Source organism: Megascapheus bottae, unplaced genomic scaffold (genome assembly GCF_031878675.1).
Source record: "Megascapheus bottae isolate mThoBot1 unplaced genomic scaffold, mThoBot2.hap1 HAP1_SCAFFOLD_77, whole genome shotgun sequence".
Classification (NCBI taxonomy): domain Eukaryota; kingdom Metazoa; phylum Chordata; class Mammalia; order Rodentia; family Geomyidae; genus Megascapheus; species Megascapheus bottae.
The window spans coordinates 179,922-205,675 of NW_028327771.1; the positions used below are offsets into that span (position 1 = coordinate 179,922).

The window sequence follows — 25,754 nt, forward strand, 5'->3', positions numbered from 1 at the left end:
GACACACACATGTATATGCGTATACACATACAAAAACACATACATACATGTACATAAATCAGGTTAAATACAACTATTATGTCAAGCATTAGATAACATCTTAGTGAAACTTTAAAATCCTTTCTTCTTTAATAATATATAACACAATGCTGTTGTGTGTAATCAATCTACTGTGTAACAGCTCAGGGAAAAGTTACCTCTTATGTCATTATAATCTCTTGCTCATTGATCAACCTTTGTCCAAACCTTCCTCCTTCTGACTCACCCAAGTTTCTGATATTCACTAGTCTAGGCTCACCTTCATTGAGATCAATGTTTTTTTATTTCACATATTCCATACTTGCCATTTGGCTTATTTGATTAACATATAACTTCTCCTTTTGTGTTATTGACAAAGACAGTTGTTTGCAGGAGTAAACAATGCACTATCATGTAGAGGTGCCACAACATTCACCTTGGAATGGAAACTTAAGAGGTGGATTTCATCCCTTGGCTATTCACTGCTGAGCAGTGAGCTTTTAACCAGGGGTACATATGTCTCTGCCACATAATGATCTCTTTAAGTCGCATCAATACCCAGTCAAGGTATGATTGGATCCCAAGATCATTGAAGTGTGATTTGTTTGAGAATCTTCACACTGTTTTCTTGAATGTCTATGCTAATTGATATCATCAATAGCTTGCCATGGGCCATCTTTCTCCACAAGTTTACTAGCATGTGTTACCTCTTAACTATTCAATAATTGTCATGCTTGTGGAATGTTGCAGTGCTATCACATTGTGGTTTCCACCTGCATTTTTCTGATGATGAGTGAGGTTCTACATTTTCTCTTACACTATTTTTTTACCAATCTTGGGGCTTGAATTCAGTGCCAGGTACTCTCCTTGGATTTTCTCAAGGCTAGGGCTCTACCACTTGTGCTACAGCACCACTTCTGGCTTTTTCTGTGAATGTGATCCCAAGGAATGGAACCCAGGGCTTCATGCATACTAGGAAAGCACTCTCCTACTAGGACTTGCTCGCTTGTCTCATAAGAGTTGTGGAGCATTTATTATTTGCCTTGTGTGGGGAAAGAGACCTGTAGTCCTGAGGCTATGTTTGGATAACTGATGCCCAGCTTACACAACAGTACTCTTATGGGATGAAGCTGCTGAGAATTCCAGGAACTTACTTCAAGTACATTCATTGATGTTCACACACTGAGTGATCACCCATCAGAGCATTTCCTGTCATTGACCACTGAATGTAAATACGTTATATATGAACCCATACACAGATCTCCAATTATATTTCATTAAGGAAAAACAGTAGGAATTACTACAGGAATTCACTGTATGTGAATACATATGTACATATATCCCTAACCCCAAATTTTATGTGCTTTCTTAGTAAGGAGCTTCAAGGGGCTTAAAATTAAGTTAGTCACTTACAGAGCCAAAAGTGGGATTTCCCTTATTTAATTACCAGGGAATCTATGTGAAAGAACATATATTTTTTAGACATGGCTTTCTTCTCCCTGAAAGACTACATATGGGGACACAATTCCCCTCATCATGTGATGGAGCCTATTTTCTGATCCTTGAATCCAGACTGCTTTTGTAATTCATTTTGTCTCAGCGAATGAATTAAAGGCCACCCGTGCTCACTTGAAGACTTATTCTTAATGTAATTACATTCATTTGCTTGCTTTTTCTGAGTCCATTTCAATGGTCCCCAAGATCTAGCTGTCTGGGAGAAGAGACATAATAACAGAGAGGCAATCAGAAAAGCCAGTTCAGATGAGCTAGTCCTCAGATGAGCAGCAACTGATCAGAGATGCCCAGATCAGCCCAGTGAATTAGCCAGTCCTGTACGTAATCATTGGAACCACTCCATTAAGCCCCATCCAAATGTTCAAACCACTCTATCTTGAGATAAATAAATGGGTGCTCCTACGAATCAGTAGGACCTCCAGGGCTTCGCATAAACAAAAGCAAGTTGATACCATGCTTTTATGATTTTTCACCAGAAAGAATAAAATGGTAGAACACTGCTTTGCCTGGGTCAACACTAAGCTCTTGAGTCTATAGAGTTCACTCTGTGCTGAACAAATATGCTTACCTGCATTGGATTCCTATAGAATGTATGTATCCCAGAGGATGGAAATGACATGGCGACAAGACGGTCTGGAAAGCAAAAGAATCCCTATTAGGAAAGTCAGTACAGATGGGAACAACAATAATAACAAAAATTATTTGTACATCTATCCAGGTTCTTTTCTCAGAGTACAAGAAGAGTTGATATGATAGTGACATAACCAAGATGATGCATTGAGATGAAGCAATAGAAGTCTAGGGAGGTGATTTTGTGGCAGAGCATTTGACTTGCATGCAAAAACACTGAGTTGGATTCCTCAGGACAACATAAAGAGAAAACACCAGAAGTGGCAGTGTGGCTCTACTGGTAAAGTGCTAGCCTTGAGCAAAAGAAGCTCAAGGACAGTTATCAAGTTCTGAGTTCAAGCCCCAGGACTGACAATACAATACAAAAGTAAATAAATAAGTTATGCAATATCATAATATCCTTAGGCTCAACAGGAACTTAGTGTTTGAAGCCCTCTTCCCTTAGCAAACCTGACCTCATGGATAATGAACTTGTTCTCTGGGATTTTAGAAGATTAAGGTCTCTTTCTCTTGGATGCTTAGATAGCTAACAAAACTGAATAAATAATAAGTGAAATTTTAATGGAGCCACTTGAAATTGCATCGTATTTACTGTCTAACCACCAGGGAGTCTTGGTTTGAAATGAATGAGATTACCTGTGCCCAGATGTAATCTACCAATATATTACCATAACACAGTAGCCTATGAAATCATTGAGAAAAACACTTTGAGAGTATGGAAAGGAAGGAAGGAAAGAAGAAAGAAGAAAAGGTAAGCGAGACAGAGAAAGGAAGAAAGAAGAGAAACAAAAAAGAAGAGAGAGAAAGCAAAAAAGCTAGGCATTTTTGGCTCAATCTTGGAAATCAGCTATTCAGGAGGCAAAGATCTGAGGAACATGGAAAGACTTCATCTCAATAAATGGCTTGGTACAATGGTATACAAGTAGAAGAACTGTAGCTCAGAAAAGCTGGGACAGAAAGCAAGAGCCTACCTTGAAAATAACAATTACATAAAAAGTGCTAGTGGTGTGGCAGAAGTAGGAGAGCCTCCCAAGCAAGCAAGAGACTGAGATCTTTTCCCAGAACCACCAAAGAAGCCAACGTAGTAACAAATCAAAAACAAAAAGCTCAAACCAATGTGCCTTAGATAAAAAACATTGTAGTTTGGGAAAATCAAAGGGAATATTCTTACTTCAAAGGAAAATGTGGATTAAACATAAGTCAATCACATGACAAGTTTCAAAAAACAGTACTATAATTAAGAGAAGTCAATCAACAGTTAAGTTTCACAAACCAGTGATGTAAGTTAAATCTAGGTCAAATCCATCCTTGGCATATCGTCTCTTATTGCCAGACACCTGGGAGGAACAAAAATGATGAAGCTGTAAAACAGAAGTCAACCACAAAGAATTTGATATTGCTACCTAAAACTTTACCAGGATGGGAAGCAAACATGTCCTGCCCACTTACCAGTCTTCTGATTAATTTTTCTAGATGTCTTTTCTGAGTTGCAAGGTGAAAGATCCTCATAAGTGTTATCAGCCTCAGAAGCCGAAAGAATACAATCATTCTAAAAATTTATAGATACATACTTTTAGTTCAGAAAGAGAAGAGTTCATCAATACATACGTTTCAATCTGTGTACATATGTTACATTGCTCTGCACCACCCCCATGGCCTCCACGTTCTGCTCTAGTGCTCTAACAGTCAGCTATACCCCTCATCCCAGAGGACACTGGGTAACATATGGACATACTTGGTGGTCACAACCAAACGGATGCAGGTGCTAATCACATCTAGGACTGCTGCTAAACACCCTACAATAAATATGAATCTAGGAAGAATGATAGGATGTTTTTGTCCTCTCTTCCCTACCCAAGTAATAACTATCTTCTCAAAATATCAGTAATGCTAAGATTGAGAAATTACTGTCTGGACAAACAGTAACGAGTTCATTCAGATTTATAGACTATTTTAGTTTTCATCTTCCCCCCAAATGAACTTTGATTGTTTGTACATTGGTGTTATTCCTTTTAGTAACAGAGGCTCCCTACAGCTAGTACATGCATATCAGGCAGGGAACAGGTTGCAATACTTCCCAACCATACTGGCTGGTGTTTCTCCTCCATTCAGAAACACAAAGGTGTGGACATGTCCAACAAGATTCATTTGGCAGAACTGCTTCAACCATGGTTCACAGATCCCAGAGTTTCCAATTCAGTGGTCCAGGGTGGAGGCTGATGTGTTCTTTCTTTCTTTCTTTCTTTCTTTCTTTCTTTCTTTCTTTCTTCCTTCCTTCCTTCCTTCCTTTCTTTCTTTCTTTCTTTCTTTCTTTCTTTCTTTCTTTCTTTCTTTCTCTCTTTCTTTCTCTTTCTTTCTTTCTTTCTTTCTTTCTTTCTTTCTTTCTTTCTTTCTTTCTTCCTTCCTTCCTTCCTTCCTTCCTTCCTTCCTTCCTTCCTTCCTTCCTCATTTCTTCCTTTCTATCTTTCTTTCTGAAAAACGCACTTTATTCGGAAGCAGAGTGCTACACAGCATAGACAACAGAGATTGCCAGATGTGAGACCTACAAGCCACATTTCCTAAGACAAAGGGGAATTTTTAGTAAAATCATCTGACCCATGGTTTCCACTGGGCAGGCACTAATGGCTTCCCAGTGGAGAGCTAGGAAAACTCCCATCACTTTCCTGAGGCAGTTGTGGTTCCTAGAGATAGAGCCCCTCAGGTGTGCCTTCTTGTTTTTAATAAACAAGGTTTTCTTTAGATTTTTTGAAGTCTACATTTGTTACTTTAATTCTGTGTTCCCTCAAGGCCATCAGCCCAGCTTCCGTACAGATTGCCTTATTGTTGGCCCCAGAGAGATCATCTTTGCCCTGATCAAGTCATCTAGAGTCACGTTGTCTGCCAGGACAGTCATGCTTTTATGAATGTGGAAGGTGAGCTTATTTTTTTTTCTCATCTGGCAGGGGGAACTCAATTTTCCTGTCAATGCAGCCTGGTCTGATCAGTGCTGGATCCAAAGTTTCTATCTGGTTTGGGGCCATGATCACTTTCACATCCCCCCTTGAATCAAAACGATTCAAGTGGCTTAACAGCACCAACATTGTTCTCTGAACTTCTCTCTCACCTCCAGAGTCCAAATCTTACATTCTGGTGCCAATGACATCAATTTAATCAATAAACACAATGGATGGTTCGTGTTCTTCTGCAACTCGAAACAATTCCCATGCAAGTAGGGGCCCATTGCCTAGGTGCTTTTGAATAAGTTGTGAGCCCACCTCTCTCAAGAAAGTGGCCAATGTTTCATTTCCTACTGCTTTAGCCAACAGTTTTACCTGTGCCAGGTGGCCTATAGAGAATGATGGGTGTTTTATACCAATCTCTTCATAATATTCAGGATGAGTGAGCGGCAATTCCTCAGATTCCTTAATATACTGGATTTGGTTGTCTAAGCCACCCATATCTGCATATGTCTCCTGGGGAGCCTCTCCACTTTCATCACTGTGACCAGGGGGACCGTGTCATCCATTAGCATCCCTATCACCGCATGCACTTTGTGGTTGAGCAGGACTGAGCAGCCTGGTTCCAGCAGGTTCTTGTCCAGGATGGAAAGGATGATGACACAGTGCTCAGAGCCCACAGATGTGGACACCATGGCACAAATGTCATCAGTGATCCTCTTCCAAGGTGCCTACCGACATCAGGATCCCCCCCAGGTCATCCACCTTTCATCTTTCCTCCTCTTGCTTTGCTTCTAATAGCTTCATTTGTTCCTGATTTCTAAGAAATTCTTCTTCCATGAGAAGATAATCTTTAATTATCTCTAACTTCAGTTATTTCAAGCGACACTGAGTTTAAGGTGTCACCAGTAGCAGTTTGCTGGCAGCATCTGGTCACTTCGTTTTCTTCTTCTATTTCTCCACTCTAGTTGGTACAGGTGCTTCATATTTCCTTTTCTTGTCCTTATCATCCTTCTTGCTACCTCTGGCCATGACCACCACTCTGACTCCGATCCATCTTGATTCAGCTGCTGTAGCTGCTACCTCAAGTGTTGTCTTGCTACCAAGGTCTCAAGTGGTGTTGAGGTTGCCCATTGAAGGACCATATGGATTGAGGTTATTTTCAAGATCCAAACCCTAGCCAAAGCAATATTTACTTGGGGATCACACTGGACCTCTCAGAAATTTTGGTAAGAAAGAATCTATTTCTTTGACTTCTAATGAATATAGCTAAAAGCCTCCTAACATTAGCCCTCCAATGTACATTGGTATTTTTCTATCTCATTTAGGGAAAGGGAGATAGAGACAGAGGCAGACACAGACACAGATACAGACAGACAGCCACACCCATACACATATTACTTAGTAATCCCTTACTGCTTTAACTTTGCCTTAACATTCTTCGTTTTACCGAACTGCCATTGCAAAAATCCATTATCTGGGTTGCCATATACGTGATTTCCTGGTTTCCATCGGCTATTTTTGAGAGAAGTATAACTAGAGCCACTGAAACTTCATACATGTTCAAGTCAATACACTTGCAATATTAGGAAAAGCAGATTAGTAGATCATCAAGGGGGGATTTCAAAATGATGTTCCAGTTCCTATATCCAATGGAAGTACTTTAGTGAAGACACCTTTAACTGGCTTTAAATGCTGTCTGTTTTTAGATCTCAAGGGTATGAAAATGTATCATTTTCCCTTCATTTGTTCTTCCATTTTTGTGTTACAGTCCCTTGAAATCAGGTTCTTACACTTGCTAAGTAGGCCTCTACCACTCAATCCATGTCATCTTCCCTAATATTTTATTTTCAAAAAATGTATCAGGTTCAGAACTTAAACAGAAATCAGTTCAATATACACAATTTAAGCCAAGAATAAGTACAAATTAAGGAACAAATGAAAGAAAAGTGTGACAGTTAAGTCATGGGCTTCCTACCTTTGGATATCTTTAAAAAATGTAGCATTAAAGAATATGTATGTGATGTCCATAAATAAAATAATGATAGTGATGGCAGCATCTGTAATATTGAGGAAATCTGAAAAATAATGCTTTTTCCTGTAAGAGAAAGTAAAAAAATGGTTATCTTCTTTAAGAGGATAGAGGAAAATCTTTAGAGCAAAAAGTACTTGACTCAACTTCATTAAAATTGTTATTGTAATAGATTCTATGAAATGGATGGACTGGATTTGGGAAAGAGAAAACATAATACTGGTGGAAGGTATTCAAGTAGTAAATTTGTATTATTACATACTTGCATACCTGATGACAATCAAAGCTTAATGAATAAGCCATCTACCCCAGCCATTGGACAAGAGGTATGCACTGCCTTCTCCAGTGGAGTTGGAAGAAGACAAATGCAACAGTTCTGTTGAGCAACAATTTCAGTACATCATACTATCCCCAGATCAATATATGAGTATCATATGAGATGGGTATGAACTGCGCTTCTGAACTCATAATCTGTCCTTGCACCCACAATGGAATCCCAAGGGGCTGCTGTGTCCTTAAATGGACAAAGACCGACATCCATCTACCAGACTCCTTTCCACCACTGACTCCTGCAGAGGTGAGCACTAGTCCTCCAGGAAAAGCATCTTCACACTCTGAGGCAGTCTGTCAGGATCAGACTAACCTGGCAGTGAATAACTCTGCTTTGCTCAAGAGAAGAAGGAGAACAAGTCCTCAGGAAAGAACATACACTGCCTTCTGAAATGACTTGGAGAAAGGAAGGCTAGGAAACCCAGTGCCTGACTCGCCCAGCAGCCCATCCCCAAGGCTTGCCTCACCCATCCTACTTTTCAGAAAACCAGCAAGAAGGAAAGGGAAGCAATCTATTTCTTTCTTGCTACATCTCACTAATGAGATAAGCAATCTCCACATCACCTGCAGATGCTTTCATTGAAACTTTTCCTTTCAATGAACTCGGGACTATTTAGAGTGCAGTATCTAGTATTTCACATACTATCAAACGTTACTTGAAATTCCAGTCAGAATCAAAGTATTGATCTATAGACCTCAAGTATATACTTCTCCTTCTAATTTTTAACAGTCATGGGGCAGAACTCTGGGACCGGGTACTGTCCCTGAGCTATTTAGCTCAAAGATACCATGCAACACTTGAGCCAGAGAAACACTTCTGGTTTTCTAGTAGTTAACTGGAGATAGGAATCTCACAGACTTTAGCACCTGGGCTGGCTTGGAACTGTGATTCACAGATCTCAGTTTCCTGAGTAGCTAGGATTACAGGCATGAGACACTGGGCCCAGATTCTTCTTCTTTTTTTTTTTCTCAAGTCTTGGTGCTTCAACTCAGGGCCTGAACACTGTCCTTGGACTTTCTCAAGGTTAGAGCTTTACTACTTGTGCCACAGCACCACATCTGGCTTTTTCTATATGTGGAACCGAGGAATTGAACTTGGGTCTTTCTGCATGCTTGGCAGGCATTCCACCATTAAGACAGACTCCTGGCACTCATACTTCTCCTTCTTAACATACACATTGACATATTAATTACCTGGTCCCTTTTGGTAAATCCCTTTAAGCTTTATCTGTTCAAAGACTTTTCTCAACTACTCCATGAGAGTGTCTCAAGCAATATAAAACTAATTAAAGCTACTCAATGAAAATCTGGGTTTGGGCCTTGGCTTCAAAATGCTTTTCAAGAGGCACACATTTGTTTGGATTGATCTTCTAATTAATTTAGTATCCTGAAAAAAATTTGGCTGGGCGTTTGTCCTAGTAGAATGCTTGCTATCATGCACCAATAACCTGGTGCAATTCCTTGGCACCACATATATAGAAAAACACTGGGAGTGGTGCTGTGGCTCAAGTGGTAGTTCTTTAGCCTTGAGAAATGTCCAAGGACAGCGCTCAGGCCCTGAGTTCAAGCACCAGGACTGGCAAATAAATGTTATTTTGTGTAAATCAAGGAGATAAATGGGAGTTTCAAGCACACAGTTAAGGGAAATAGTGAGCCTGAGCTACTTGGTGGAGTAGCCAGTCTCAGTAGGGTTCTTCAGATTTAGACTTCAGAGAGAATAAAACTTACCCTTTCAGAAATACTTGTAGAACAACATCCAAAAGGAAAAATATAGCAATCACAAGGGAAAGTGTTCTATACTCAAATGGAATATGTAGTTTGCTGGTCGTAACTATAATATCTGTTGCCATTAGACCAAGATCGACAAAAATCAGTAGTATTGCCAAAATCCTAAAATAAATAAAGACAATGAGAGTTTGGCACCACATTTCAACAATTCCTAAAACTATATGTCAGATGCTAAAAAGACATTATTTAAGATTATAGTGGCCAATGGTATGAAGAATTAGTGCATTCCTATCTAAAAACATTGTTCAGTTTTTTATCCAATAGAAGCACTGCATAGTGAACCACATTCCCTCCTAAACAGTATACTGGAGGGTATGTAGAAACCACACAATAACTGCAAGCTAGAACAAAAATGGAAATGAAATGACTAGTCTGTCAGTATAAACTCTTTAAATATTGAGAAATTCTGAAGATGAATCTATCAGTTTCTTTTAGCACATAAAAAGTCATCAATCTGAATCTTTGTCAGACTGTAATAGTTAAAGCTCAGTGAAGGCATAACTGACCTAAGCGCTTGAAGGACTACCTGCCTGTGTGCGGTGGTTCATAGCTATGATATTAGCTACTCATGAGACTGAGGAGGATACCAGGTCAAGGCCAGCCCCAGCAAAGAAATTCCACAAACCCACTTCAACAAGACAAGCTAGGTGTGATGATGTGAGCCTCTTGTCCCAGCCAGGTCAGTAAGGCAACTTCAATCTTCCTACTGAAGTCCAGGCCAGTCAGAGCAAAAGGCCAAACCTTATCTCAGAAATAAGAAAGTAGGAAGGGCTAGAAGTCTAGTTCAGTCAGTAAAATGCCTGTCCAGGAAGCATGAGGCCCTAAAATGACTAATGCCCACTTGGATCCTAAGATTTTTATTGAGGATTTTAACATGTATATGATTATTTATTTGGGGGTACTCCTTGCGCAGCTATGGACACATGAAAAAGAATTCAATTCCATACATATTTATGGAATTGAACTCTAAGTGCTTTGAAGCCTTTCTGTCACATATTTTAAACAAACTACCCATTGATTGATTGTATCGTTTATGTCGTTATGACGATGAATTGAGAAGATTTCAAAGTCTTTAAAACTGAAACTCAAACGAAAATACTATTAATTTTTATGTACTCTAAGGCACAGTATAAAATTATTCTCATATGTAGAGTGGAAGCCTAAGGAACGTGTTTTCAGAATGGAGGAATCACATAAATAAGGGAGTTATTAGAATACAACCTATACTTCCAAAAGTTTAACACTTCGTTGTTATTCTTTCCTTTATTTTTGCTTTCCTTCTTTCCTCACTCCCTCCATACTTTTCCCTCTTTCCTTCTTTCCTACTTTCCTTCCTTCCTTGCTTTCCTCCTTCCTTCCTTGCACTCCCTCTCCCTCTCCCACACCCTCCCCCTCTCAATCTCCCTCTCCCTCTCCCTCACACCCCTCCTCTCATTCTTCCAGTATTTCTGTCTTTCCTTCTTCCTTTTCCATTCCTGAGCCTTGTACTCTAGGTGCTGTCCCTGAGCTGCTTTTGCTCAAGACTAGCAAACTCACTTGAGCCAAAATGCCACTTCTGGCTTTTTCTGGGTCATTTATTTGAGATAAGAATCTCAAGAACTTTCCTGTCCAAGCTGGCTTCCAGTGGTAATCCTCAGCTTTCAGCCTGGATTAGAGATGTGAGCCACCAGCACCCAACTTATATTTACTTACTTTCATGAGTAGAAAAACACATAGCCATATGTCATTACATAGACTTGCTTAAATGCCATTTTTTTCTGAGTTATAAGACCAGCTTAAGACAATTTTCCAAGATCAATTGGATTATAGTATGAAGGCACACACGGGTTATTTTTCAACATCTTAACAGTAGAAACTCTTGTTGCTCAGTTTGGACTTTCTTAGATTCTTTTCACTTCAAATATTGATGTTATATTTTATATACATACTTCATTGCTTGTATTTCTACAGTCTTACCCACCTGAATGATAGAGACAGTAGAATTTTATTTGCAATTTTCTTCATGTGGTTGCTGTAAAATGTGAATAAAAATAAAATCAGTCACATTTTGTCTCTCTTGATATGGCTTTTTTACCTTTTTAGGAAAAGAGTAATCTGTTGGTCTTAGGAACCGAAACTTTGGTGCAAATCCAAACAAAAGTACATGCATTGTACAAGATTAACCAAAACCAAAGTCCTGTATAATATCAATTTAAAGGGATATTCTACACCAGTTTTATAATGAAATGCTTTTAATAAACAACTAAAATATTTACATTTATGTTTCATGAGTTTTTCACCTTCACATCCAGAATATATGAGGAAACAAACATACATATACCATACACTAAGTTTTGAATCTTTAGTGTAATATTTACCTTTCACATAAAATTCTAACCCTGACTTGATGGTAAGAGACTTTTCATCCACTAAATAAAGCACATACGATATGAGGGGCCTGTCCTCAGCTGTCAGTTCTCCATGAACAACTGGAAACCTAGTCAAGTCATTATATATTGGCCAACCCAATTCCCAGAGCAATGAAATGAGATACATCGGGGATAAACACGATCCCAAAAAGATTCTCGTGTCTTCATCATCATCTCTTGATATAGACATCTGACACGTAGTTGGGCAGAATTTAGTTTAAGGCTTGAAATACACCTTGGAGGTGAGCCATTATAGGAAAACATATTTCAAATTAAAACTTCCCTAAGGACTAGTCTTTTCTCATTCTGAGAGAGAGAGGGGGGGAGGGAGGGAGGGAGGGAGGGAGGGAGGGAGGGAGGGAGGGAGGGAGAGAGAGAGGCGGGAGGGAGGGAGGGGGGAGAGAGAGGGGGGAAGGGAGGGAGGAAGGGAGGGAGGAAGGGAGGAAGGGAGGGAGGGAGGGAAAGAGAGAGAGAGAAAGAGGAAGAAGAAGGAGGAAGAGGAGGAGGAGGTGGTGGTGTAGGAGGAGGAGGATCAATGCTGGTGTTGTATCCTCTAGCTGGAGATAATGGAGCACCTGCAGAGTAGTTTCTTACCCTGCTGGGGCTTCCATCAAAATACTGAATTGGCTTTCGCCACTACAATAGATTAGGAATAAGAAGAATTCTTGATATTTATTCTTAAGACAGCTAAGGTTTTAGAAAGGTAGCTGCAGATATTACATCCAATGCATCTTAGAAAAATATCAAAAATCCTGTATTGTCATCAATACTTCCAAGAAAGTTCTCTAATCTAAATCACTTTCCTTTCTTTGACTACTTTCATGTGTGTCTGTACCTACATTCATGTTAATATCTATAAGTATACCTAGGTGAGTGGTGCATATATGTTCAGAACATACCCTTCATTGTTGTTAAGTTCATCACGTTTTGTTGTGGTATCAGACAAGATATCGCTACAGGATGAAAACAAAGCACATTGTCAGGTATCTTCTAGACTTGATTACATATCCCCCCATATTTCTCCAATAACCATCAACCAACCATTCAAAAATGTTTTGTTCTACTTCTATGTATTTCAATATATTCTGTAGTTTATCTAGCTGTCTATTTCTACTGGAATTCCATCATGGCATGAGAGCATGCAGTAATACAATCATTTCTTTTTTCCCATATATTTTTTGTAATTAATGGAAGGGTTACATTATATTCACCAGATTGAAGGTGCATCACTTCACATACATTGATACCCTTTCTCATGTCTTGGTCCCCATTTCCCTCCCCTCCCCCTGGAACATTATCTTGTTTTCCCCCCTTCCCTATCTGTTTTCAAATAACCAAATATACGTATATACAATATATCAGATAACAAGGTGAAATACTGTAACAATATGAGATAACCAAGGGACAGCAAAAGAGATGAGAGATAACAGTACATTAAGGACAACAATCACTCATTATATGGCTTTTGTTTCTATATCCTGGAGGTCCTTTCATTTAGTCTCATACGACATGGGCTTATGTATGTAGGTTTTGTTCTATTGTATATCTCTGCTAGGGGAGCTCAAGGTTTCTACTGATTATGACAAATGAGGGACACCATAGAGCCTATGCTCCTTTGAGTCTGACTTACTTCACTTAATATGATTTTTTCTAAGTGTTTCCATTTCCTTCCAAATGGGGCGATGTTGTTCTTCCTGACAGCAGCATAGAATTCCATTGTGTATAAATACCACATCTTGTTGATCCACTCATCAACTGAGGGGCATCTGGGTTGGTTCCATTCTTTGCTATGGTAACTAGTGCTGCAATGAACATCGTTGTGCTAGTGACTTTAGTATGTCCTTGTTTCTGGACGATTGGGTAGATGCCAAGTAGTGGAATTGCTGGATCATAGGGGAGCTCTATGTCTAGATAAGTAGGACTGCGTTAAACTGCAGAGCTTCTGTATGGCAAAGGACATAGCTAGAAAATTAACTAGACAACCTACAGAGTGGGAGAAGATCTTCACTAACCATGCAACAGACAAAGGCCTCATATCTAAAATGTATCAACAGCTCAAAAAAATGAATCATTTCAAAACTAATCTACAAAGAAACAACCATCTAGTAAACAGACGAACCAAAGACTTAAGAGTCTTCTCTGAAGAAGAAATATGAATGGCCTATGGACACATGAAGAAATGCTTGACATCTCTGGCCATAAAAGAAATGCAAATCAAAACTACTCTAAGGTTCCACCTCACTCCAGTTAGAATGGCCGTGATTGAGAAATCTAATAACAACAGATGCTGGAGAGGATGTGGACAGGAGGGATCATTACTCCACTGTTGGTGGGAGTTCAAATTCGTTCAACCACTATGGAAAGCAGTATGGCATTTCTTCAAAAGACTAAACAGAGCTCCCCCAATCATTTCTTATGTGTATCTATTAAGACTTACTTTATACTCTACAAAGAAAACCATTTGTATAATTACATTTTAATAGAGAAGAAAAGAACAATTCTGCCTTTGTGCTGTAAATATTTCCTTTGGAGAAAGCTTGGGGAGTGCTGGGATGATACTTATTCTGTGACTGTTGAGTGGAATAATAGGCAGATATGTGCTTCCATTGGCTATATGTCATTGGTTGAATCGGCTGTGGATTCTATGGAGAGGATCTAACATGGTTGGGATCCATCTTCTCATTTATGTGCAGCGGTGTCTGTTGTGTGAAATTGGGTGCATTGAGGCTTAGCTGCCTTTTTGTTGCTAATCATTGCAGTATCTTTAGCCACATGAAGTCACTTTCATCTTGTATTATTTTCAAGTTTTCTTTGTTACATAGAAATACATTTTCATTTTCTTCCTTTTCAGCTCCATTCTGGGAATACCTTTTTCCATCCTTTCACTTCAACCTGTACTTGTCTTTGCTAAGGAGGTGAACTTCTTTTTGGGATATTTTTGTGCTGAAACTACTAGGGCTTCATCTTAGGGATTGGTTGCTCTTCCTTAGGTTTCTCTATCAATTCTGGTACTCTACCACTTGAGCCATACTTTCAGCTTTTTGCAAGTTAAATGGAAATCACAATCTCATACATTTCCTGCCTATGCTGTCTTTGAACCATGGTCTTCATGAGATCTCAACAGTACTGACCATTACAGGCATGAGACACCATTGCCCAGAATCTGTGTCGTCTACCTTGACTGAGGTAAAAAGTACCAGGTGTATAGTATTCATGAGGTACATAGTATACATGATTCCATAATTTCAGCAAAGCAGTGCCAATATATATATATGTATATATATATATATATATATATATGTATAAAAACACACACATGGAGAATTCTTAGGTGAGTCTCCTGTCTGCTGGAATTTATCATTTGTTTAGATATAAGACTCTTCTTGGGGTGGCTACATAAAGACAATCGCATTTGGAACAGCATGAGGTAGTGGTAGGCAGGAAGCAGAGGTGACTTCAGAAAGTTCAGTGAAGCTAAGAATCCTACAAGTGCTCTTCCCTCTCAGGTAGTGTTGTCTCTATGTTAGGTGGGTGCCCCAGGCCTTCACAAGTTCCTTCATCATTCCTGATGGAGCTTCTCTCACAGCCCTATAAAGTCTTGATATGTCTTCACAGAGATGAAACACTGAACATTGGGTTTTTCGGCTGTTTTGCTTTGTTTAGTTGGTTTTGTCCTTCTAGTCCTGGGTCTTGAACTCAGGATGTGGGCACTGTCCTTGAGCTGTTGCAATCTATCACTCTATCACAACCTACCACTATAGCAGCACTTCTGAATTTTTCTATGTGCATGTAGTACCTAGGAATCAAACCTAGGGTTTCCTGTGTGCTAGATACGCAATCTAATAGTAGACCACCCACTCAGACCAGTTTATTTTTTTCTTTTATTTCCTTTCTTTCTTAGTTTCACTCCCTTCCTTCCATCCTTCCTTCTTCCCTCCCTTTCTCCATCTCTCTGTCTCTGTCTCTCTGTCTGTCTCTATCTGTCTCTCTCTGTCTGTCTTTTTTCTTTCTTTCTTTTTCCTTCACCTGGCTTGATACTTGATTTTTGGGGAGAATGCGGTGGGCGTTGGTCCAGAGTCTTATACTCAGGGCTTGGCTGCTCTCCCAGAAGTCTTCAGCTCAAAGCTTGTGCTATGCTCCTGGAGCCATAGCTGCACTTCCAGTTTTCTGATGATTAATTAGAGGCTCCTGGAGTTTTGTGCTTTGGTGACTTTGAACTGCAGTCCTCAAATCTCAGCCTCCTGAATAGCTAGGATTGCAGGGGTCAGCCAATAGCACCCAGTGATACTTGATAATTTTTTAATGAAATATATTAACTGTAAAGTGAGATGACTCAAGACTTGAGCTGTGGCATTCACAATCAAATCAAATGTCAGTGACAACATTGATTTGTCTTTTTAATCAGCTGCAGTTTGGAGGTGTAAATGCCCTCAATCCACCCAGTTTGCTGATTCCTTCATCTTATCCATTCTTCAGCATCATCTTGAAGCTTCTGTCTCAGATAGGATTCAGAAACCACAGTCCTGAGGCAGGAGCTCGATCCTTGGGATTAGAATTGTGGCCCTCACTTCACTTGGTAGAAGCACCATAGCAGAAGCACTCTGGCAGGATAATGAATACTTCTAGGATTTTAGTTTCATTGTTTTCTGCTAAAGAGTCTTCAGAAAACAGTGGAGCCTCCTACATCCTATTACCTCCAAATAAAATAATTAAATAACTACTGCTTTGTAAAACTTAAGAGAACTTTAATCTCCCTGAGAGAGTCCACATGAAGTATCTAAGTGACAAATGTAGGAATGATGATTCCCTCAATAAGAAAATCACTCCCCCCTGCCCTCCTCCCCCTTCTTCTCCTCTTCCTGCCACTTTCTCCCCCTACTCTTTTTCTTCTGTGTCTTCATCTTTTATGTCTTCCCTTTGTCCAATTGTCTTTCTCTTACATTGTAATGGGGATTGGACCCAAGAACTTGCCCATGCTAGACACTTAAATGACTTGCTACATATATCCTATCTCAAACCAAAGACAGAGGAATAGTCTGTAAAGATCTTAATGCCCGCTTCAGTGAGGAAAATGCTCTGAAGTCTAGACACTGGCCGTCTCCCTTCCCAGCCCTTCCAGTCCCTGTGACCACCCCAGCCAAGATGGCCTCTAGAGTGCAAGTTGCTGAAGTGTGTCACATTTTCTATGACATGGAAGTTTAAAAATTCTCCACACCAGAATAAAGCAAGAAAAGGAAGAAGGTTGTCCTTTTTTGTCTCATTGCAGACAAAACTTACATCATTGTTGAAGAAGGCAAAGTAATTTTGGATGGAGATGTTGGTGTTACCATAACTGATCCTTTCAAGCATTTTGGGGGAGTGCTTCTTGAAACAGGTTGTCACTATGCTTTGTATGATGCAAGCTTTGAAACCACAAATTCTAGAAGAGTTGATATTTTTGTGGGAGCAAAAAAAGTCAAATGATCTGTGTGAACTCCATGCCATTACAAAGAAGCTTCAAGGCATAAAGCACGAATGTCAAGCAAATGGGCTGGAAGACCTCAACATGCTTGTATTGCTGAAAAGCTAGGTGGGTCATTAATTGTACCTTCTGAAGGGTGCCCTGTTTAGGCCATCATTCAGTGCCACAAATTAAAGCTTCCATGTTTAATGTTATCCTCTTGCTACCTAAGTAAAGCAAATTTACCTAGGACAGGGTTTTACTGGGGGGAAGCTGTCTTGTCATCTTCTAGAGTAAACTAAAATATATAAATATATGGGGAATATAGCCATAAATATATCTAGAGTCTGAAGTTAAAAACAAAATCTTGGTGCAGGAGTGCGGGAGTTGGATGGCGGGAGGTGAGGTTCCTGGTTTCAGAGAAGATGACAGAGGAACTGGATTTCATAGGGCAAGACTCAGTGAGGAGGTGGTCCTAACTCTTGCAGAGCTCATTGAAAGGCTGGAGCAGGCCTGGAGGATGCAAAATTTGCTCCTGAACTTCTGGAAAGCAAGTGTGAAATTGTAGAATGCGTCACAGAACAGCTGGATCACATGTAAGAAAATCTCAAAAGAGCCAAAAAGGGAGATCTGAAGGTTAGTATACGTCAAATGGAGATGGAGAGAAGCCGTTATGTCCTTAGCAGCTGCTTGCAGTATTGACTCACAATGATAGAGAAGTTTTTCCCTCACATTCTAGAGAAGGACAAGACAGGATCCTGAAGGGGAACCTTGCAGCCTTTCTCCAGAGGAATTTCCCTTCACTAAAGAGCACATGGCTCACAAGGACACTTATCTTAAAAATGTCACCTTAAAGCACATGCCTCCCAACTTACAGAAGGTGGACCTTTAGAGGGCAGTTACCAAACTAGATCCAGACTCATATGTGCTTCTGAGAGTAAAAGAACAGCAATAACATAGTTTGGTAGAACCCGAATAAGATGAGCAGATGGATTGGATGAGGACTCCCAACACTTGATCCAGTATTGTTCCTCTGATTGCTTCTGGAGCAGTGCAGCTAATTTAAAAATAACCAAGTGTGAAGACACGGAACCCCAGAAAACATGAGAAAGCCTATGCCACTACCTGCCTCAGAACACTAAGGAGCTATAGCTCCTGACAGCAGGCTTTTCTCCCATTGCTGTGGGCCAGTAAGAATGGCAGGAATGCTACACTTCCATCTCAGCCAGCATCAGTGGGTGGGGCCCTTGCTCTTTTTGTTCTGAATATGAGGCAAATAAACAAGTCTGTATACCTTTTCAAAATAAAATTCTTTGAAAAATAAAGAATAATTCTTTTAAAAAATCTTAATTGTGAGAAGACTTTAAGAACAGTGTTGAAAGAAATCTATGGACACTTGGATGCCAATACAGTGATCTCCATGTTTGCTTCTTTACACACACACACACACACACACACACACACACACACACACACACACACTGTACTTTCTATCTTACATTTTAATTGGTAATCCACTTGTAGGTACTCTTTTGGTTTCTATTTCAGTTTTGCTAAAGAATAAAAAGGAATGCAAAAGAAACCGTCAGCTTGGGTCAAGTTAGTTATACTTAATGTTTAACTAGCAAGCTGATCTTCTAAACTTTACACGTAGCAATCTACCATGTCATCTGTTCTAGAAAATGATTCTAATTGATCATATCAGGCCTGTGAAGACAGAAGATTTCAACCTGGTTATAGTTCTGCATGCCTGTAATCAATGCACACTGAACGCAGGAGAAGAAAGATCATTCCAGGAGAGCTCAGAGTACCTTGAGACCATGGATTAACAGCAGCAGCAAAATGCCGAAAGATGTATTGTTGAACTTCTTATTTTTACTACAATAGGACTTTATAGGCTAGCAATGAGGACCTCAGAAAATAGTATTATAAAAGTATCTTTATTAAAAAGTGAAAGATTTATACAATCTGAAGAGAAACCAAACTACATGACTCTGATGACAAAATGCCATAGGAAGAAAAAGTATCGTCATATTCATAAAACTCTCACCATAATGTGGAATTAGGCAGACAGGCTCACAAGATGACCTAGGACTGGTTAAAGAAGAGCTTATGTGTGATCCTCGACTTTGCTCCACAAAGGATTCTTTTTTAGCATAAGCTTTCAGTCAAAAAACTGATTACATATGAACCAATCGATTTTCACTGCTCATGTCATATTGCTACTTCATATGACACCATACATATTAGTAGCTAAAATCAGAAGATAAGTGAATTGGGTCACCATTTAATTAGAATAAAAATGATACGGCTTGAGATAAGTGCCTTCCCAAGCAGGCCTCTAAATGAGATCACATCCAACTTCCACTCACCACACAGCCATGTGAGAGGCATGTGTGACAGGCTGACCCTTCCTGATGTATGCTTCTTTCATTTTCCTAGCAGCAGTGGTGTTCCAACACAGGATCTTTACTTTCTGCCATGTGCTGCATCAGGCCTGCCACCAGTCCTTTCATGGTGCTGGTGTTTCTTTGTGTCCAAGTGCTCAGCCCCAGCCATGTGTATGTGCATACTTATGAGTACATGTGTCTGTACATATATATATATATAATATGAACATAAACTTCCACTTCTACACTTGTCTTGGTTTATATCTTACCTTTCTGTCACATTGCCATCATCAGGTGCTGGACAAGGATCATGTGCAGTTGTGCTAAAGTAACAAAAACACCTATGGTCACATATCACATGAATACGGAGGAGTTCAAATTCTGGGTCAAATTCTGATGCAGGTCCTACATTCATGCACTGTTTTTTCCCTATAACTGGTTCTCTTCTCACGTTGATTTGAAATAAATGCAACATTACAGTTTCAGACCATGAAGAAATACACTTGATGACACAAAAATGACAGTTAGCATGACTGGCATTCTGGGAGTGAGTGTGTTTCTAGTTCAGTGTGTCATTAAGGAGGACAGGTGCAAGGTCATCTCCAAAAGAGAAAACAACCACATTACTCACCAAGCCACCAAAGAAATTTGGCCTCACATCACTAAGGGGAAGGCGGGCTCGTCGACTATCCATGACCTTCCTCACATCTAATCAAAACCTCCAGTTTTTCCAAGTAACTACAGTTAGATGAGAAAAAGTAGCTACAGACTCATTTCTGATCTGAAAACTTCAGTGTCCTCCATTCACATGCTGGGGAAATCATCAGAGTGACTGTTGGAGCAAGGAACTTTTGTGTAGTCCCTCTATTGAACATTTATTCCCATGTCAATCCATCACTTTGAAACTTATCAACCACTTTTCCATGCAAATAAGTGTGAGTATTAGGGGAAGGGAAAAATTTAATCTGAGACGATTAGATAGAACAAAATCTTTATGTTCATGACTTACAACTAAGTGAAAGCAGTGCTCTTAGCTTTTTGTGTTTTCTCCCTAATAGCCCTCTGTTTTCTCAGTCCAAATTTCCTCTTTCTTCCTAGTTAAGTTCCAGGTTCTCCACTCCTTGTGCCAACTTTTTATTGCCATCATTATAAATATCTACCTTGCTCGAATACTATGTGTGGCACAAGGTCGAGCCTTTTCAGTGTGTAACAGACTTGGATAAGAACAAGTCTTGCATGGTGGCAGAGCAAGACACAGTGCCATTGTAGACACTAATTTCACAATGACAGGGCTCTGAACTATCAGGGATGCATGCATGATCTTGATCTTATACATGCAGTTCTGTGCAGACTCAGTAGCCTCTATTTTTGTTTCTTTTACTTTTCTGCACATCGGATCTGCTCCTTTGGTCCAATCAATTACAGACTCACAAGTTGGAAACGTCATGTTTTCTACAGGAATATGTTACTAATGTTAACAATGTACTTGAAGCATATTGTCATGACTGAGTCTTTCTCCAACGCTTCAATGGTATTAGAAAAGAAAGGGATCCACAAATCTCTCAGGGGCTGAGATCTGAGCACCATGGTTCAAAGCCAACCCAGCCATGAAAATCCATGACTCTTATGTCCAATTTACCACCAGAAAACCCAAGGTGGCGCTGTGGCACAAGCGGTAGAGCACTAATAGCCCTGAGCTAAAGAACTTAGGGACAGCACCCAGTTCAAGCCAATGAATTACCAAAATAAAAAATAAAAAAAAAAGTGAGAGAGAGGGAGAAAGAAAAGTATACCATAACCCAACAAATCTACCTACTCTAGTAGATAATGACTTCTTGTTCACGTTCAACTCACTTCAGAAGAACTCAAGACTTACATATCATCTAATTATCATCTAATATTCCCTGCTGCTGCTCCTGCTCTTCAGATAGGAATAAGAAAAAGCAGTCTAGAAGTAAGGCTCCCCTCAGTATGAATGTGGGCCTTTCAGGGTTTAAGCATTCAAAAGAAGGAAGGATCACCTCTTAGCTACTGGTGCTAGGCTTACTTTTTGGTTTCAGCAAAGGATTCCCAGGTCTCTTGCCACATTCGGAGTAGCTGACAGGCACCGTGATAATCTAAGCATTTGGGTGCTAGTCGTTGCCTTCATAGCACACCATGAGCGAGTGTCTTTGGACAGGTTCTATCATTTCTATTGAGTTTCAAAACACATCATGATTACATTCAGTATTGATAAGCGGTGCTTGTGTACCCTGAAGATATCATTGTGCAAAACGAGTTATCACTTACATGACAAAAAAAATCAACTCACCAACTACTGATGTCTTCATTGGAATGAACTATAACAGCTCTTAAGCCACTATCCTCACTGTGGACATATTAAAAACACACAATAATTAACTGGGAAAATGTGGGAATTAATCATGCATTTTTTTCCAGAACACTAAGTTAGGAAACTAAGGTCTTGTGAATGCATCACAAAAATGCTGCCAACAGAGCTTCATCTCTACCATTTTTGTCCCTGCCACTCCTGCCACTACTGAGATCTCACTCCAGAGCCCTGTCCTTGCTACTCCTTTGCTCATGGTATGGTGACAATTTGGGCCTATAATGAGAAATGCTAATCTAAGGGTTTTGGGTGCTAGGATTTGTCTTCACAGCACACCAAGAACCACTGTCTTTTGATCGGCTCTATCAATCATTTTCTACTTAGTTTGAAAACATGTCATGATTACGTGTGATATGAACAGGCAGTCCTGTGTGCTCTGAAAAGCCATCATTTTCCAAAATGATTTATCAATTAGATGAAAAATGAATCAACTTACAGTAAATGAAAAAAATTCTAGAATACAGAAACAAGAGCTTTACCTTGTGTGATAGTTGTTCTTAATGTACTATGTTATTTCTCTTTTCCTTTTTCCCCTTAATTGTTAATCTCATATTGTTATTGTATCTGAAAAGTTACCTGGAATATTACATATGTTTATTTGAAAGAGGAGAGGGAGGGGATAAAGCAAGTTGATTGGAAAGGTGTAGGGAATGGGAAATGGGATGAAAACATAAACAGGCGTATCAATGTGTGAGAAGAAATTCACCTACTATCTGGGGAAAATAAGTGTAAGCACTCTATACATGATTCCCAAAATAAAAAGAAAATTAACTCACGCAGTACTGATGTCTTCGTTTGAATGAACAACAACCGTGGTTAAGTTGGTGTCTTTGCTGTGGACAAATTGAAACATATAAAAACTAAGTAGGACAATGTGGGAAGGAATGTTGTATTTATAACAATATTAGGTTAGAAAACTATAGCTTGTGCATGCTACACAGATGCTCTGTCAAATGTACTATGCCTCTATCTCTTCTGTCGCTGCCAAAACTTCTCTCCAGTACTGAACTCTGAACTCAGAGCCCTGTCCTTGCACCTCCTATGGTGATGGCATGGTGATCCCTCCTACCTAGGCTTGCCTGTTCAATGACACTTCCCCTTAGGATTTCACCAGAATGGTAGATGGATGTGTAGACTTGGGTTCACAGGTGTGATTCTGTCTACAGTGGGGGTGAACAGCAGAGGATAGCAATATGAAGCCTTCCAGAGTATTCCTTCTGGCAGAAGTCCATCTCCACTGAATGAGCAAAATGCATTGCATGTGTGAATGAGGAAGAAGAGATACAGTGATAAACAAGAAAGTAAAATATTCCTGGAGCCCTGACTTGAAGCCATAGTATCAGAGTATTGCCACTCTGCCACACACGTGTGGACATGATCGATCTCTCTCTCTGTGTCTCCTACCTCGTTCATTGTAAACATAAATTTATTCACGAACCCTGTATTCACAGATGTGAGCAGTAAGGAGCTTGACATAATGCTGTGGAGCCATCTGTCTATCCAATCGAAATGGTGCCCATAAAGTACTCACACTGTCACAAACCTTACAACCACAGTTTTGAAAAGTTGGCATTAGTGCACAATGAAAATAATATGTATAATTTAAGGTCTAGGCCTACAGAAAGTCTATAACCATCAAAGAACTGGACATAGCCAACAGAATATGGAAAGAACCGAACAAATATGTAGCCACTTCGATCTGACACTTGTATTTCTTCACCTGTGAAGAAATTGTTATGGCAGGAAATAAATGCATAGGATTCTGTGTCTTTGCCATCAGACCAAAGGAACACAACCAGTTGTAGTAGGATCTCATACACTGGCAATGTGGGGGGTTTTAGGCGTTTCCCTTCACTGCTCTCTACAATAGCAAAACACTTTTGTGCAACTCATTTCTCATTTACCTATCAAAATGGAAAAGGGGCAATCTGACAGACAGAAGGTACACTGACAATATTTGGAAACTACCCAGAAATGATCAATCTGTTTCATAACATTTATATTTATGTATGTTTATCTACTTGTAGATATCTGACCTTTGCTTGAATTCTTCCATCCCAAGATCTGGTGGGTCATTTTTATCCAAGCTAAAGAGAATTAAATTATAGATAATCAAATACCATGTGCAATCATAGTTTTACGTTTTCACTCAGTGTAGTAAGTTAATCTAAGACTAACAAATTTGTAGAAATCAAAACTTTTACATATTTAGCTAAATGAACAAAGGAATTTAATTTGGCGTAGGGAGTTGCATTTTATTATTTCAAAAGAAATCTTTTATGCATGGTCAAAGAATTTTTCTCTGTTAGTAAACCTAATACACTGCTCCCTACAATAGCAAAACACTTTTGTGCAACTCATTTCTCATTTATTCATCAAAATGAAAAAGGAATAATATGACAGACAGAAGATACACTGAAAATACCTGGAAATTTCCCAGAAATGATCAATATGTTTCCTAACATATACTTATACACGTTGATGTATATGTCTATATCTGACCTTTGCTTGAATTCTTCTGTCCCAAATTCTCCTGGATCATTTTTATCCACGCTAAAGAGCATTAAATTATATACAGCCAAATACCAAGTGCAATCATAGTTTTACTTTTTTACTTAAGGTAGTAAGTTAACCTAACACTTACACATTTGTAGAAATGGAAACTTTTACATATTTATCACTTCAAAAGAAAGCTTTTATGCACGGTCAAAGAATTTTTCTCTCTTACTAAACCTAACACACTGATTATTGGTATCATGTAGTTTAATTGTACATGCAACTCACTTCAGAAGAACTCAATCCATTATACAATCTGATTTTCAGCTTTCTAAGTCTGCTCTTCTCTCTCCTTCCTGTCACTAACTTGGCAGATTTCTTAACTGCTTCTCACCAAAAGACAAGAAACTACAGCCTAAAAGCTGGACTCTCATCATACCTGAAAAATGAGCCTGTCTACTAAGTACCAGATTTCTAGAGAAGGAAAGAGGCCCACCAACATTTTCACCTCAGAAACACTGAGGCCACCTCATTGTTCCTGACTGGGACTCTCTCCTCCATTGTCTCAGTACAAGTTGCATGTAGGAAATAGGTAAATAAGGTAGAGAATAGGTAAATAAGGATACGGTTACTATGTTTTACTTCACAGTATACCATGACCAAGTATCTGCTGCCTGACGCTATCATTTTCAATTTAGTTTCAATACAAGAGAAGGATACATGAGGACACTGATCAGCTGTCATATAGATTGGGTACTAACCTCACCCTAGAAGTGAATTTACACTCAGATGACAGAAAATTCAACTCACCAAATGTTAATGCTTGGGTCACAAACTGCAATGGCAGTTAATGCTGTGTCATCTCTAAAAAATAAAATAATATAAAATCAGCCACAGAAAATTAGTTGGAACATTTAGAAGAAACCAAACTGTTTCTACAAGGCTGTGTACTAAAACCATAACTGTGTTCATCTAAGGAACATGCTCTGCCACTTGAGCTACATCGCCATCTCCAGCTCTTCTGTTCCCTCTAGCTATTTGCTCTGGTACTATGGTGTAAAGTAGGAGACCTGTACTTAAATGAAAAGCAGTATTTCCATTTTACAATAGAATGGATTTGAATCTCTTCAGGAACTTAAACATGGAACTTAGAAAAGTAAAGTTTTCACACAAGATAGAAGAATTGTTCCCCCTACCACAGTACCTAATGCCATCTTGTATGAGTTTCAATGCAATGCAATTCAAGGGAGCTCTACCCGGAGGTCACAGCCAATATTCTGCTTCCTCTGTTCCTTCTATTCCCTTCTTATTTTCAACAATCGTGGATGTCTTTACTGACTTACTTGCAGAGAGTACCAATGGGTGGCAGGCCAGAAGCAGAG

The 25,754-nt window shown here is 39.4% G+C and overlaps 1 protein-coding gene, 1 long non-coding RNA gene and 2 pseudogenes across 2 annotated transcripts in view; 1 reads left to right on the top strand and 3 right to left on the bottom strand.

Moving 5' to 3' along the window:
- Positions 1-3,495, bottom strand: part of LOC150039217 (phosphatidylinositol 3,4,5-trisphosphate 3-phosphatase TPTE2-like) — a 34,549-nt gene extending 31,054 nt beyond the window's left edge. The window contains exons 1-2 of the mRNA XM_090327916.1: positions 3,437-3,495; positions 2,102-2,166 (exon numbers count right to left, since the gene is read on the bottom strand). Of these exons, the coding sequence (XP_090184042.1) occupies positions 2,102-2,152 (51 nt within the window). The 5' untranslated portion in view covers positions 2,153-2,166; positions 3,437-3,495. The remainder of the gene's footprint in view (positions 1-2,101; positions 2,167-3,436) is intronic.
- Positions 3,496-3,608: 113 nt separating this feature from the next.
- On the bottom strand, positions 3,609-9,259 carry LOC150039218 (uncharacterized). Its single transcript, XR_016534467.1, has 3 exons — positions 9,190-9,259; positions 7,078-7,197; positions 3,609-3,712 (listed from the first exon to the last, which is right to left on the bottom strand). It is a non-coding gene; the product is annotated as an uncharacterized LOC150039218 (long non-coding RNA).
- LOC150039219 (26S proteasome regulatory subunit 4 pseudogene) lies at positions 4,698-6,128 on the bottom strand (annotated as a pseudogene).
- A 7,411-nt stretch (positions 9,260-16,670) lies between the features above and the next one.
- LOC150039220 (destrin pseudogene) lies at positions 16,671-17,359 on the top strand (annotated as a pseudogene).
- The last annotated feature ends 8,395 nt before the right edge of the window (positions 17,360-25,754 follow it).